Here is a 14480-nt window from a genome sequence, read left to right as displayed (position 1 = left end):
TCAGCCTCAGATCCCAGCGAACAGACACATGGGTCCCGTTGCAGAGCAGACTGCCTATGGGACCAGCACATTCCTAACTGGATTTCCCTCTAGCCATGGAGATTTTAAATAAACCTCTGCTTTTGTTAGTGCCTTTGACACACATGAGTGTGTTCTGTCACAACAACCGGCCTGCACCAGAGGTACACGCATCCATCCTGATCCCCTGACCGGAATCCATGTGAGCAACAGAACACCAGCTTCCGTTCCCACTGAGCACATGGAAAGAGAAGCAGGAAGGTACTTAGAGGATTTGGAAACTAAGAGTCAAGTAAGGCCAAATGCAGCGTTGATGAAAAAAATCTAAATAGAAATCTGACCAACATAATAACAGGTGAGAAAAGTAAAAAAAAGAGAGGAAGGAAGGAAGAAAGGAAGGAAGGAAGGAAGGAAGGAAGCCATTCATTTTGAAAATTAAATTGACACACATCAGGAGTCATGAAATGTGAATACATTCATAAAAAATAAATGATTGGTGGGTGATAGATGGATGCTATTAATCATAGGTCTATCACTAGGTCCCTTTCTCTTTCTCTGCTTCTAACTATCTTGGCAAGAATCTTGATCTTCTGGCAGAAAACTCTTTTCCAAAACATACCAATGTGACCCTGCTCATGTATAGGTTTTCCAAACCCAATGTCCGGTTATTTTCACCATTGTGCAAAAACAGGAGACCCCGCAGAGCAGCAGACGGCCCTCAGCAGGACTGACACCCGGGCCAAGCCCCAGGTTGCAGCTCACAGAACATGCTGTCCAGTTAAGTCCCACATGGACTGGCCTCAGAAAATACCTGGTGTTTCTGTACCCCAAAAGTTGAACAAATGGCAGGGGCTTTGAAAACACTTGGGAGGGGGGATCTGGCATTTTAGCAAGAGTACACATATCAGTGGACCCTTGTCAAACACAGCAAACATGCAGTCATGCTTAAGAAAATTCTGTCCTCTCAGATTCTCTATCACGGGGTTCGTCTGGGTTCCCACAAAGGAGCAGTGAAAAATCTAATAAGTTAAAGTGAGGTGTGGAAAGGTCACGAGAAAAAAAGAAAAGAACAATACGCCTCCTCTGAGTGAATGATTTCTCTCAGGGCGTTTAGTTTTGGCTTTGTGATTTTTTAATTTGCAATTTTTTTTTGAAATCACAATTTTTTTGGTGATTTAAAATAACAAAAGTAATCAAACCATCCTGACCCTCTAGGTAACTATGAAATAAAATTACCAGCAGTTATCACTAAAACAAAAGTAAAGACATTTCTCTTACACAAAATTGAATATTTCTGAATAATTCAGAGGTCCAAAAGAAGACTTCTCACTGGGAATGTCTGTTTCAACAAAGATACTCTGTTTCGTAGTACTTGATCTATGGAGTTTCTAATTACACATATATGTCTTGGCAGCATTACTATAGTTCGGTTTTACCTTCCACATCCAGGGATATGAAAGGTTTGTATATGTCACTGTTTCTGACCCTCCAATAATGAGTAATGAAAATTCCTATTTATCATTTCTAGGATTAAGCCAGTGTGACAGCAGAAAATAGCATTATTTATTTGGCCCACATTACTATTGTATAAAATCTGGAGAAACAGATCCCTCAATCCATTTAGGAATGTTCTTTCCCTAATTAAGGTTTCAGTGACTGTACACATAAATACTGATTTTTACCTTTTTCCATTTGCATTTTAATTTAAAAAGTCTATGTTGATTTCATTTCTATAATATTACAGTGTGTTTATGTTCTCAAAATCTTAACAACTTCTTATCCTGGAGGTCCTTTTAATATTTAATTTTTACCTTGTTCAGTTACTGGAAAACATCTCATAGCTTTATTTATTACTTTACTTGAGTTGATTTCTTTTCTTTTTCTTTTTCTTTTTTTTACTCTGTGAAATTACCCATTTGGCAATCACATCACTAAAATGCAAAAAGTTCTTCTTTCAATTATAAAAGCCAATATAACCCATGATTATTAAGAAAACTATTTTGCAAATCAACCATTGTTTATTTCAGAATATAATCAAGTACCACAGGCTAGAGTAAAAGCGTAAGGATAGAGATTTTTTTTTCCACTTAAAATAATAAAGGTAATCAAACCTTCCTGCCAATCTAGGTGATTGTGAAATTTAATTACTAGCAGTTATCATTAAAACAAAGGCAAAGCAATTTCTTCTACACATAATTGAATATTCCAGAAGAAATTTCTGAACAGTTCTTGGAAAATGTATTTAAAAATTAATTTTAACCTGATTATTTCATTTGTTATGTCTCAGTTGGTAATGCAGAATAAACGGTACACCTGGGTATTGCGGTTCAACAATAGCAAGTGAGAACATATTCTCAGGAAAATCAGAGAACTTTGAGCTTAATACTGAGTGAATTATTAGATCTTTACTCTCCGTGCAAACCCAACCAAACCTAAATCTTCCACATCTATTCCTTCAAGAGAGGTTGAACCCATATTACTCGAGTTCACCCCTCCATATGCTATTCACTACAGAATCAACTGCTCCTTTTTTACTGCTCAACTGCCCAAGTATGTGCTAAGGCTTCCAGAGCTCTTCCATCAAACCCACTGCTACCTGAACAGAAAGAAAACCTCCTACCTACGTCAGTAGCAACAGGAGGTGACCTAGCAGCTCTCTGCCCGATGCTGCTAATGGGTCTAGAAGCATAACTGTCCAGAGAAGAGATACCCCCTACAAAATGGATCAACCGCTCTAAGGAAGGAAGTTGAAAATTAGGCCACAGACGTGCCCATCTCCAAGCCTTTGCCTAAGCTCTTTCCTCTTCCTGAAATGCCTTTCCCCCCTCGGCTCTCTGGGAAAAAATTCCACTCATCCTTTAAGCCCAAACTCATAGGTCACTTCCACTGACCCCTGCCTACTGAGGGAATCTCTCCCTTCCTTGTACTCTCCTCCACGTAATTCATTTAATCCAACTGGAATATAGGTGACTATCTGTCATCCATCTCTGCTGCTGGATGGTGAGGGAAAGGATCCTAATTCATCGTTCTATTCCAAACTCTTGGGACAATGCCCGAAACCTATAATACACTTAATGACTGCTTATTTAATGGACCTCAGACCTCAAGATCAAATTTAACATGCAATGTAAGAGGCAAATTTTATGTGTGTTGGACTTATTTCTGCACCTAAAGTCTGAGCCATGAAATGCCTTCTATTCCATTCCTCAAAGGAGCAAAATTTATTCATACCAAACACTAAGTGCCACACCCTGGGCTAACTGCTCTACACACCTCATCCCGTTTAATTCTACAAGTAAGCCCCATTATTAACATCAGCCTTATCTACAGATGAGGAAATTGAGGCTTGGAGAAGTTGAGTAACTCACTCCAAATGACCCAACTGCTCAATGGGGCAGCCAGAACTCAAGAACAATGATCCCAGAACTTCAGAACTAGAAGGAATCCTAAAATTAACTTCTTCACTCAGCCTCCTTGAAACTGAGGCTTATAACTTACTTCCTGGCACATAGTAGGTCCTATGTGAAAATGGTGATTAATAGATTGGTGGAGTGCCCTGTTTTCTCAGACTCTGGCCTTTGCCTGAGAGAACGCAGCTGCCACCACAGACAGGCTCTATTCTTTAGTGCCCAACACCTCTCACAGGTGTGAATTGCTTGTGTCATCTGAATTATTCATGATCCACACTACGGGTAAGTGTGCTTAAAAAGAGAACTACAGCTTCTTGTATTTTTCAAGACAAAGCGTCTGATTAATTGGTATATTAAGCAATATAAGCTCATGGGCCAGTTTGATCTACATTAAATAATATATCCATGCCCACTTTTTGAATTTCAGTGTTCATGTAATTTCCCAGCTCCCATTAGGATTTAAAATACTGGTAACTAAAGCAGGAAGGAGACCCATCACAAGCATCTCCATCCTATCTGCAAAGCAATTACCATCGTCTAAAGCTCATACTGTGTGACTTCAAACCCACGTATTTTTCTGAAGCCTGAATTCAATTTTTCCATCAGGTTTCTTAAGCTACACCAAGATCTGAACGCTCAAATGCCACAGCATCTGTAATTTATGCCATCAGTAAATCATGTGATAAGACTGCCTTCTTGTCTTTTCTCCATTCTTCTTTCCCATTGCCACCTCTCCCCCACCAGTCCCTTTTCTAGTGGGCAGTTTTCTGAGAGGGCTAACCATATGCTAATCGTAAGCCAACATCGCTGTATTTTAAATTCAATGTTAGTCAACCAAAATGAATTGAAAAGCAGCAGCAGTGGTTTGGGGGTACTAAAAATACGCTGTAGCATTTGCTGAGTTCTCAGAATTAAAACCACAGGCAGTCAACTTGTTGCTGCGCTTAATAAGATATGACTGTTCTGCCCCATTGGCTGCTACTACCAGCAACTTGAACTCTATCATATGCCTAACAACACTGTGCTTCTGATTAGTTGGCAGTGATCAAGAAAGGAGGTGCCGTTTCCCTGGAACTAAACCTGCCAACAAAGATAACAGATGGTTTTCAAGGGATCACCTTGTGCCACATCACAATCGCACCTTAGTCAAACTCGCCTTGTATTTATGATTAAATTAGTTACACATCTATAGATATGGCTAATTTATGACAGGCTTGCTGTCCAATAGTCCCAACCAGGTGATTCTTCCTCTGAGTTTAAGGCCCGGGTAATTGTAATTAAAAAACACACAATAGGAATTAATACAATATTACCATATTGAGTATTTTCCTTAGGATTTCAAGACCCTCTTGACCCCCTGAAGGCTGTATACTACACTAAATGTCTTATCAGCTATGCCTTTAGGGTTTGTCATTAAAGTTTTCAGTGACAGAGAGGTAGAAGAATTCTACCTAATGCATCATTCTGATTAGAAACCTGTCATACTCAGAAACTAGAGGGTCTGTTTCTATTGATTCCTATTCCTTCAGATTCATTAGCAGTTTTTTCTCTTCGATAAGACCTGCTGATCAACCAAAAAAAAAAAAAAAAAAATCTAAAAGAAGCCCTCCCTTTGCTCGGCCACACTTGAAAACAAAATGTATGCCTGGAAAGTGAAATTACAGAGAGTATTATAAGAAAATGTCCAAGAGGCCACACAGGAAAATCACACACACACACACACACACACACACACTCATAAACCGGCAGATTGTCAGAGGTTGGGCTCGACCTTCCTTCCTCTAACTTGCTTCAATCAGGACCAGAAACACAGAATCCCTTCATTACTTCTATCTCAAACCATGCCCCAAGCTTGTGTCTCCACGGAGCTAATTTCTGAAACAAACAAAGAAAATGAAGTCTGTGAGGAGCGAGGGTTTTCTCCCCTCTTCCTTGGATTTGGGCATCCAGCCTGGCGGGCGCCGCACCGCCAGCCAGTCCCGGGAGCCCAGCGCCACCCTAACCTTCCGCGCCCCGCTAGCCCAGGTTCCAGCTGCGCCAGAAAGTGCGAGGCTGCCCTGCTCCTTTCGCTTCTCGCCTGCTGCTCCCCAAGTCTCCAGAACACTCGCGTTCGCACACTAAGGTCGCCACCGCTCTCCCACCTCTGCGCTGTCAGATGTCAGGCGCGGAGGTGCTGTGGGCGCCCCGGGTGCTGGCAAACCAAACAAGTGGCACACCGGGCGCCCGCCCTCCCTCCGAGAGAGGGGGCAGGACAGCCACAGGTAGGCTCTACCCACGCCGGGGTGCGAGGCGAGGGCAGGGGGCGAGAGACCCAGCGCGGCAGCCTGCGTCCGACGGGCTGAAACTCACCGGAGGACACCGAGGAGCCGGACAGGCTGGAGTTGCTGGACGCTGCCATCTCCGCGCGCCCCGCGCGTCGCTGCTGGCTCAGCCCCGGTGCGGACGCCGCCGCCGCTGCCCTCGCGCGACCGCTCGCAGCCTTCGCGGCCCCCAGCCCATGGCAAAGTCCTGGGGACGCGCAGAAAGCACCAGCCTCCGGACTCTGCCTGCACTTCCTGCTCCGCCAGATGACGCGCTGCTGCCGCCGCTATTTATTTGTGGTTTCCGTCCCTCTCCGCGCCTTTGCACGCTCCTCTCCGGGTGTCGGGGGGTAGGTGGGAGCCGAGGGAGGCCGAGGGGCGGCCGGAGCGGACTAATCGTGCCTCTAGTCGAGCCCCAGCTGAGGTCCGCGCTCCCCCGCGCGCGACTGGGACCACCGCGCCCGGGCGGCCCGGAGGCGCCCCGCCAGCTCCTGCACCCTCCCCTGGGCTCCCGCCTCCCCGGCGGCACTTCGAGCAGCCCGGGCAAAGGCGGCAGAAGCCAGACAGACAGAGCGACCTCCCCCTTCTCCCTCCGCCCCAACTCCGCTCGCGCGCACACAAAGGAAGGAGAGGAGACGCGGGAGCTCGGGGGCTGGTTCAGCTGCCGCGGGCTTGACAGCTCCTGCGACTGGGGCTGGAGGAGGAGGCTGGGGACTGCAGGGCGGGGGGACGCCAGACCGGGGCGCGAGACCCCGAGGTGCTGGGGAGGCCGCCGGGGGGCGCGGGGCGAGCGCGGCTGCAGTGCGCAGCGCTGCTCCACGGTTTGGAGGCAACCGGGAGTGGGGAGTGGGGAGAGGGGAGAGGGGAGAAGGTGGTGGGGCTCGCTGCCCGTGGCCAGGCTAAGGAGCGGCGAAGACAGCCGGGGAGGGGGGTCCAGAGGGCGAAGACGAGGTCACTAAGGACACGGTGCTAGCTAAAAGGGGGTCTGGGATGCCAGAAAGGCTCTGGAGAGCTTCTTCCACTCCCCTCCAAATTGTCCTTTGTTACTCTGGAGCTGATGGTCCCTACCCTGCAAGAAGGTGTGTTTCCTAAAACACCCTCAAAACACCTAGCAAGCCCCATCCAGAGGCACTTAAGTACCCCCAGCCAGGAGCAGTGACTGACGGGTCCACTGGGCTTTTGAGGTTGCCCTTCAAAGAAACAGAGATGTTCCAAATATGTCATCAGGCCCACACAAAGCCGGGTGTCAAGAGAAAGAGGTTCTCTGACTTCGTCTGGTAAGAGATCCTCACAAAAGACTTGGCAGCAGGTCCAACTGTGCCCTTTCAGGGTAAGGAATTGCTTAGGTGTGTGAGAGAGAGAGACTTGAGCACAAGGTGTGTACCTTCCCCCTGTATTTAAACCTAAATTAATTTCACTGGGAGGAAATATCATACAGATTTTTAAAAAATCTATTTCACGCTCCCAGCAGGGTAATCGGTTCTTTCAATCCTGAAGCAACAGAAAACTGTGAAATTTGAACAGAAATTGTTAGATCAAAGGAAAACGCAAACATTAAAGGAATGAAAGTACTCTCATTATGTAGCAAAGTGTAAAGTGTTCACATTGGGGTAGTTCAATTTTTAAAAACATGGTTAAAAGGACAGAGTCAATTTAAAAATTATCAGGAGTGACACAGGAACAGCAGACAGTCCTAGGGGGTCCACATCAACCATGCACCCAATGTACAGTGAATGATAAATGTTGAATAATCATAATATGCACTCATGTCACATTTTCTAGTTGATTTAAACTTTTTTTTAAAATTCCCTTCAGGATGACATCCCAGCACATCTTCCCAATAAGGCTCATTTTTTTTAAATACAGTTTTCTGAATAGCTGAGGGTTCATGAGCCTGCCTCAGCCATATTGAGTCTTCCTGACCCTCATCTACGTGGGACTTGGAACATCCCTGCCCGGTATAAGGAGACCCGAGCACCCCCGCCCCCCCCCCCCACTCCTTTTCTCTTCTTTTGTGCAATACAGCCTTGATGCAACCTAACCTGGAGTCCTTCAGGGATATATGGCCCATCACAACACTAATCTCTCCATCAGAATTCACTTCCCGTTTTCCCAAAGTTCTTCTGATCAAAGGCACATCTACTTGATTAACTGGTAACCTATGTATCTCTCCACATCTTTAGATGGTGGACTGACTTGGCTGTGTCACCTAGTAGGGTTGACACCCTCTGGGCTTCAAAGAAGAAAGACGACACAGGAATTCATACTCTGGTTCCACCATATATTAGTTATGTGACCTTGAGCAAATTACCTACACCCGGTGAGTCTCAGTTTCTTCACCTGCAACCCAAATCCTGATACTATAGGGTGTTCTGAAGATTAAATGAAATCATGTGTATAAAGCCACAGTGTACCTGGCATACAGTTTGTGCTCCGTAAGTGATTATAAATTGTGCACCTGAAAGGCCAAATCTATGATTAGAACAACTTCTGCTTTCTCCATTGCATCTGGAGATAACTAATCAGCAGTGACTTGTTCCACCAGGGGAAATATCTAATCTTTGGCCCAAGGTTTATATTTTTCTTGTCCCAAATTGGGCAATACACAACAGGTTTCATTATTCATCTCTGAAGTCTTGCAAAAGGATGTCAAATTCTATTTCTGTAGTCGGATGATAATATTTACCTTCACAGAGCTTTGCAGTCATTAGTTAGGGAAAGTAAAGCATGGCCCCGTGAAGTTGATTACTTTTATTATCTCAGATTGGCTTGAGATAATATAAACGGAAGGGACAAAGGGGAACTTGCTGTGAGGGTACTACCCTACGGCCACTCTGTGCTGTACAAAGTGGAGTGAAACAGAGACTTTTCCCACTGGGTTCAGACACCAGAAGAAGGATACAAGGCCAACAAACGTGCTTACTGAATAAAAACAGGATGACTGGGGAAGTTCAGCTTGTTGGTACGAGATGAACTATAACTCCAAGGCCTATTATTTTGAAGAACAAATGGAAAGCTCCCGGTTCAGAACTAAAATCTGAAAGTTGATCAATAATTTAGATTGTTAAAGCCACAACAAATGGAGAAAACTCAGCAGGCATGATCGCTCACTATCATTTTTCTTAGCTTCAGAGCCCTAAAGGCTGGCTGTTCCTTGCAGAAATGTTTATAATATCAGTAAATTAGCAGGAGGTAGCTGAAATAAGATGCTAACCCTTCCTCAGTAGGCTCATGCACCTGTTTGTGGACCTTCCAAAGCATTTCTCCAAACGAAACAGTAAGGATATTAATTCATCTATTTTACTCATTTATTCATGCATTCATCCATGGGCATTAATTCCAACTAATGCCTATTTGTCAGTGGAAAAGGGAATATTGGTGCTGCAAAAATCTTAGGCCTGTTTGAAAAGTAGGATTTTTTAAAGATACGTCTACCTTCTTCCTTCAAATATTAAAAGACTTATGGGATGAAAGGAGTTTCGTTAATAATTTGGTCTATTGAGGATTATTAACAATTACCATTTTGTTAGTCTGAAAGCTAATTTCGCATCTAAAGACTTCCCACCTTCCGTCTCCAAATGTATTTCCTGTTCTCCCCTTCACACATGCAACCCCTTCTCACTGTGCCCAGTACCACTGTGGGCTGGCCGCACTGGCCTTTTCCCGTGCCCTCCCTGCTAAGCATCTTACACTGTGAAGGGGTAAGTAGAATGCACCTTCTTGGAGAATCTTCCCTGATCCCCAAGCCAGAAACCAGCTTTCCTTCTATTGAATTCCTCTAGTCTTTCCCCTGCCCCTCAATTAACAGATGCTCTGGTTTGTTTTGATGGTAATTTTGGAACGTGTATTTTATCTCCCTACTCTATTAAAAGCTTCCTGGGGGCAAGGTCCCTGGATACAAGCCTTTGTATTCTCTACCAGGCTTTACACACAATAGGTGCTCAGGAGATATTTGTGGAATAAGTGAGTAAACTAAGGAACTAATAAATCCATAAATGGTTTTCATGTTGGCCAATGACTTTTCCCATCAGTAGCTCTGACCACCAGGCAGCAAGATGATGAATAACATATCTGGAGCACAAACAGAAGTTGATGGGCTTGTAATGACACTATTTTGCTATGAATAAGAAAAACTAAAATGGAGAAAATAAAAGAATACAATTTTGATGGAGCAAGTGTTTGTAATCCCCACCCCCAATCACCGGCTGTTACAACTGATACAATTTATTGTTTACAGAGTAGCTCTTATGTTGCTGTAATTTGTTTATTTTTGCTCTACTGTTCCTTTGAAGTTTAAAAGCAGCCAGGAAAACACCACAGGGTGAAGTGGCTGTCGTGGTTGAAGCTGGGCTCCCATGTTTCAGGCACTCTGGGGTGTTTCTTTGTGAAGGTCATTCCTTTCCTCTGTGCTAAGCACAGAATGAAATATTCCTTACTTTCAAGATTAATCCAGTGGCCGGCATTCAAGAAGAATAGTGGGGCTATTTGTCAACTAGCTTTAAATATTTTATGGTAAATACTCTACCGTACCCTGGAAATTGGTCTTTTTGCCATCAATTTCTCAACATCGATACACTCTTTGTTGTAGCGAGAAACATTTCCCTTTGTAGTTTAAGCTGTGTTTCTAATACAAAGACTCCTGGTCCTGTTAAAGAGAACACATTGGCTCTTCCGGGGCAACATCAGGCATAACCAGAGGCAGAAGCTGAGAAACCCTCCATTTCCTCAGAAGAGGTGTGCAGGCAGCCCAGGGTGGGCTTAGCCAGCAGACAGCACCCACGCTGCAGGTAGCAGCCCAGCCTCTGAACAAAAGGAGTCCACACCTGGGGTGCAGACAAAGGGAGACAGCCTCTGCTACCCAATTCCCAATTCACATCGCTTGCTGCTTGGGGACCCCTAGTGGCGACACACGTGGCCACACGCACAGGTGTTCTGAATGGGCTCTCTGAAGTGCAGCAGGGTCCTGAGGTATCGCCCTGAGTTTCCTATTTAACCACTTACCTTGGGGAGGATCAGATATGTACGTGCATACACACACACACACACACACACACACACTTGTATCACACCATCGGCTACAACCTCTTAGACTTGAAAGCTGCAGAGAGAGGGGGAGAGAGACAGAGAAAGAAGTGAGAGCTTTTCTTTCTTTCCGAAGGGAAAAAAAATCAGTTTAGAAACTCATGATAGGGGCACCTGGGTGGCTCAGTTGTTAAGCGTCTGCCTTCAGCTCAGGGCGTGATCCCGGCATTCTGGGATGGAGCCCCACATCAGGCTCCTCCGCTGGGAGCCTGCTTCTTCCTCTCCCACTCCCCCTGCTTGTGTTCCCTCTCTCGCTGGCTGTCTCTCTCTCTGTGTCAAGTAAATAAAATCTTAAAAAAAAAAAGAAAAAGAAACTCATGATAGAGTGAAGAAACCCATAAACTATGTTTTCTTCTGCATACTGCAGAGAACATTTCAGACTACAAAAATCTTTTCTGCCTTCAGTGTCATAAGAGAAATCTAGGATAAACTCAAGTGAAGAGCGCTCTAAGTCTCCTCTGAGCAAAAGTGTGCAGTGAGTTTGTTGCTCATGTCATCTGGGGGGTACCTATGGCTTTCTGCTCTTGTACTATCAACATTTGCTTTCATAAAAGTATTCGATGCATTTATTCTCTGCTACCTGTTCATGCATTTATGCATTCAGTAATTCAGCCACTCATGTTTCTTGAGCACTCCCTATGTGTCAGAGTATAGCGGGCCCTAGGAAGAAAGGAAAACTACATCCTTGCCCTGGGGTACTCGACAACATGATCCCCTTCACCTTTTTCTGGACATTTACATCTCTGCTGGAACAAGGTTTCAAGCTATAGAAATGATCTCTAATTAGGAAGCACAGGTATTAACCATTCTGGTATCGACTTTCTTTTCCGCAGATTTTTAAAAATAAAACCTCTAAAACCAAGCCTCAAAGTCTGTTTCTAGATAACTGGCTTTTTTTTTTTTTTTTTTTTTTTTTTTCATCCACGGATTTAGCTTGTCAGCTCAGAGAACCAAGCAGATACTCGGAATGTGCTGTGCCTTCACCCCCCAGAAAAAGTTCTGAATCAATATTTTCATTTCTTTCCCTGTGGCAGTTATAGATTTGATAACAAAACAGAAAAATCTTTTTAATTTTTTTTAAGGAGGGAGAGTAAGTGGGCACTGGAGGAAAGCTAACAGACACAATATCTGGGTCAATCTTCTGGTATAGGAAAACATACTTTAGCCTTTTGCAACTATTCCAGATTGGTTTGTAAAATGAAGCATGAAGAAGTGATTTTGGAAAAGTTTAGTGTGTATCTGTGGAGCCAGACAGGTCCCATTCCATCCTAGTTCCTCATTTATTGGCTCTGTGACCTTGGGCAAGTTCCATAATCTTAGTTTTCTGGGTGTCTGTGTCTTCGAGCCAAGCACCGTATGCTTACACCCACTTTCCCAGAGCAGACTGAGAGAATAATGGTCTGATGCAAAAGTAATTTTCATCTCCACCTACCCCTTCTGTGTTACATCACTTGTAAGAGAGAGGCCTGGGCTTTGGAGATAAATCCAGTTCAAATCCTGATTCTGCTGCACACTGCCTGGTAACCTTGGACAAGGAACTTTGTTTTTCCCCTTTCTTAGTGTATTTATCTGTTAAGATGGTGATAATAATGCCTCATCTTTATGTAAAAGACAAGGTAGGAGTGTACTAAATAATATTAATGTACAAGTACTTTTTACCTATAACAGTTCCTGGGGAATGAGTGGATGCTGCTAGGGGAGAGTGTTTCAGAATCTCCAGGGAGTAGTGTGGGGAATATAAAAAAAGAAATTACGCTCAGGTTCCCCCCTCCCCGGCCCACACATACACACATACACACATACACACACACACACACACCACATATACACACACTCTACACCAAATGGTAATGCCTCCTCACATGGGGACATTTCCCCACCAGCCTCCTTGGGTAAGAATCCTGGTAGAATGTGAAAGTGTGGTGCAGTGACAGAGGACAGGCAGGTTACTTAATCTCTCTGCCCAATTTGGCTCCTATAAGATAAATGGAAGAAAACCAACATTTGATGACTTGCTACTACTGCCATTACTTTAAAAACAAAAAATATTTTATTTATTTATTTGACAGAGAGAGACAGAGCGCAAGACAGTACATGAGAAGGGAGGGAGGGAGAGGAGAAGCAGGGAGAGAGGGAGAAGCAGACTCCCTGCTGAACGCAGAGCCCAGTGCAGGGCTCGATCCCAGGACCCTTAGATCATGACCTGAGCCAATGTCAGACACTTCATCGATTGAGCCACCCAGGCGCCCCTGCCATTACTTTTATTATCGGGCTCAGCACCACCACCGCTCAGTGATACAGAAGTATCACCTGCCACGTCTAACCATCTACCCTGAGCCAGGACCAAGCTCAGCACTCCGTCTACCTTCTCATATATTCACAACCAGGCTGAAGGGAGAGTTATGATCTCCATTTTCCCTTTGGGGAAACCGAGGTCAAAAATTTTGTGTTACATCTTAATCAAAATGCGGGACAACCCTGGCAGCAGGTGCTATCATCCCCACTTCATTTGTTTAAGAAAACCAAAATGAGAGAGGGTAAATAAGTTACCAAGGTTATAGTCATTAATTCGAACCCATCTTTGGCTGATTCTTTCCAGACATTGCTCAAAAAAAATTTTTTTTAAACACTCATGTTTTTTTATTTGAACACGGAAGGCTACTGTCATTTCTGGCCTAAAGCACAAATCGCTGGGCAGGCCAGACTCTGGAGACTTTGCAGGACTGGCGCTCTGACCCTAAGGGCCCAGGGAGCAAGAGGCAGAGTGTTAGGGAGAATAAGAAAGTAAACACCAAGTGAGGGGATTTCGGGCAGCCAAGAATGCTCCCTGATCAAGAACTCCGTCCTCTCCAGCTTCCAGGTACTAGAAGTTCCAAAATTAGAACTTTCACTTTTTTGACTTCAGCAGTGCTGTGAACATATGTTATAATCAGTCACTTTTGGGGGACCTGAGACATTAAACCAAATAATTATTTTCCCCTGAGTAAGTTTCCTTATCCCCAAAGCTGATTTTATTTTATTTTTTTAATTAATTTATTTATTTGACAGAGAGAGACAGCCAGCGAGAGAGGGAACACAAGCAGGGGGAGTGGGAGAGGAAGAAGCAGGCTCCCAGCAGAGGAGCCCGATGCGGGGCTCGATCCCAGAACGCCGGGATCACGCCCTGAGCCGAAGGCAGACGCTTAACGACTGCGCCACCCAGGCACCCCCCAAAAGCTGATTTTAATACCAAGGGGAACACCAACACGTAGGACAGGGGTATGCAACCTTTGATACGTCTATAGAGTACCTGAGGGTCTTGTTAAAATACAGACTCAGATTCAGCAGATGTGGGGCAGACCCCAAACCCCACATTTCTAACACGTTCCCAGGTGATGCCAATGGTGCGTCATTACACTTGGAGTAACAAGGATCCTAGAACAATGGTTCACAACTCTGGCTGCACGTCAGAACCACCCAGAAAGCTTTTAGAAACCAATGCCCAGATTGCACCCCCAGAACAAACAAATCAGAATCCCTGTGGGTGGGAACCAAACATCAGTAATTTTAAAAAATTCCAGATTCCAATGGACTGCTAAGGTTAGGAACCATTGACAGGAAAGATGGGATGAAGAGAAGAGATTATAACGTCAAAGAGGTGAATGGGGAATGGCAAGGGCTGATGTTGCTC

At 44.6% G+C, this 14480-nt stretch overlaps 1 protein-coding gene across 1 annotated transcript in view; it reads right to left on the bottom strand.

Annotated features, from left to right (window-relative positions):
• CHN2 (chimerin 2) overlaps nucleotides 1-6257 on the bottom strand; it is a 283549-nt gene extending 277292 nt beyond the window's left edge. Inside the window, exon 1 of the mRNA XM_026508512.4 lies at nucleotides 5778-6257. Within this exon, the coding sequence (XP_026364297.1) occupies nucleotides 5778-5826 (49 nt within the window). The 5' untranslated portion in view covers nucleotides 5827-6257. The remainder of the gene's footprint in view (nucleotides 1-5777) is intronic.
• Nucleotides 6258-14480: the final 8223 nt, after the last annotated feature.

The sequence above is a fragment of the Ursus arctos genome, unplaced genomic scaffold (assembly GCF_023065955.2).
Source record: "Ursus arctos isolate Adak ecotype North America unplaced genomic scaffold, UrsArc2.0 scaffold_3, whole genome shotgun sequence".
In the NCBI taxonomy this organism is placed as follows: Eukaryota; Metazoa; Chordata; class Mammalia; order Carnivora; family Ursidae; genus Ursus; species Ursus arctos.
Note: the sequence above shows the minus strand (reverse complement) of the source record. Positions and strands in the feature narration are given on the sequence as shown.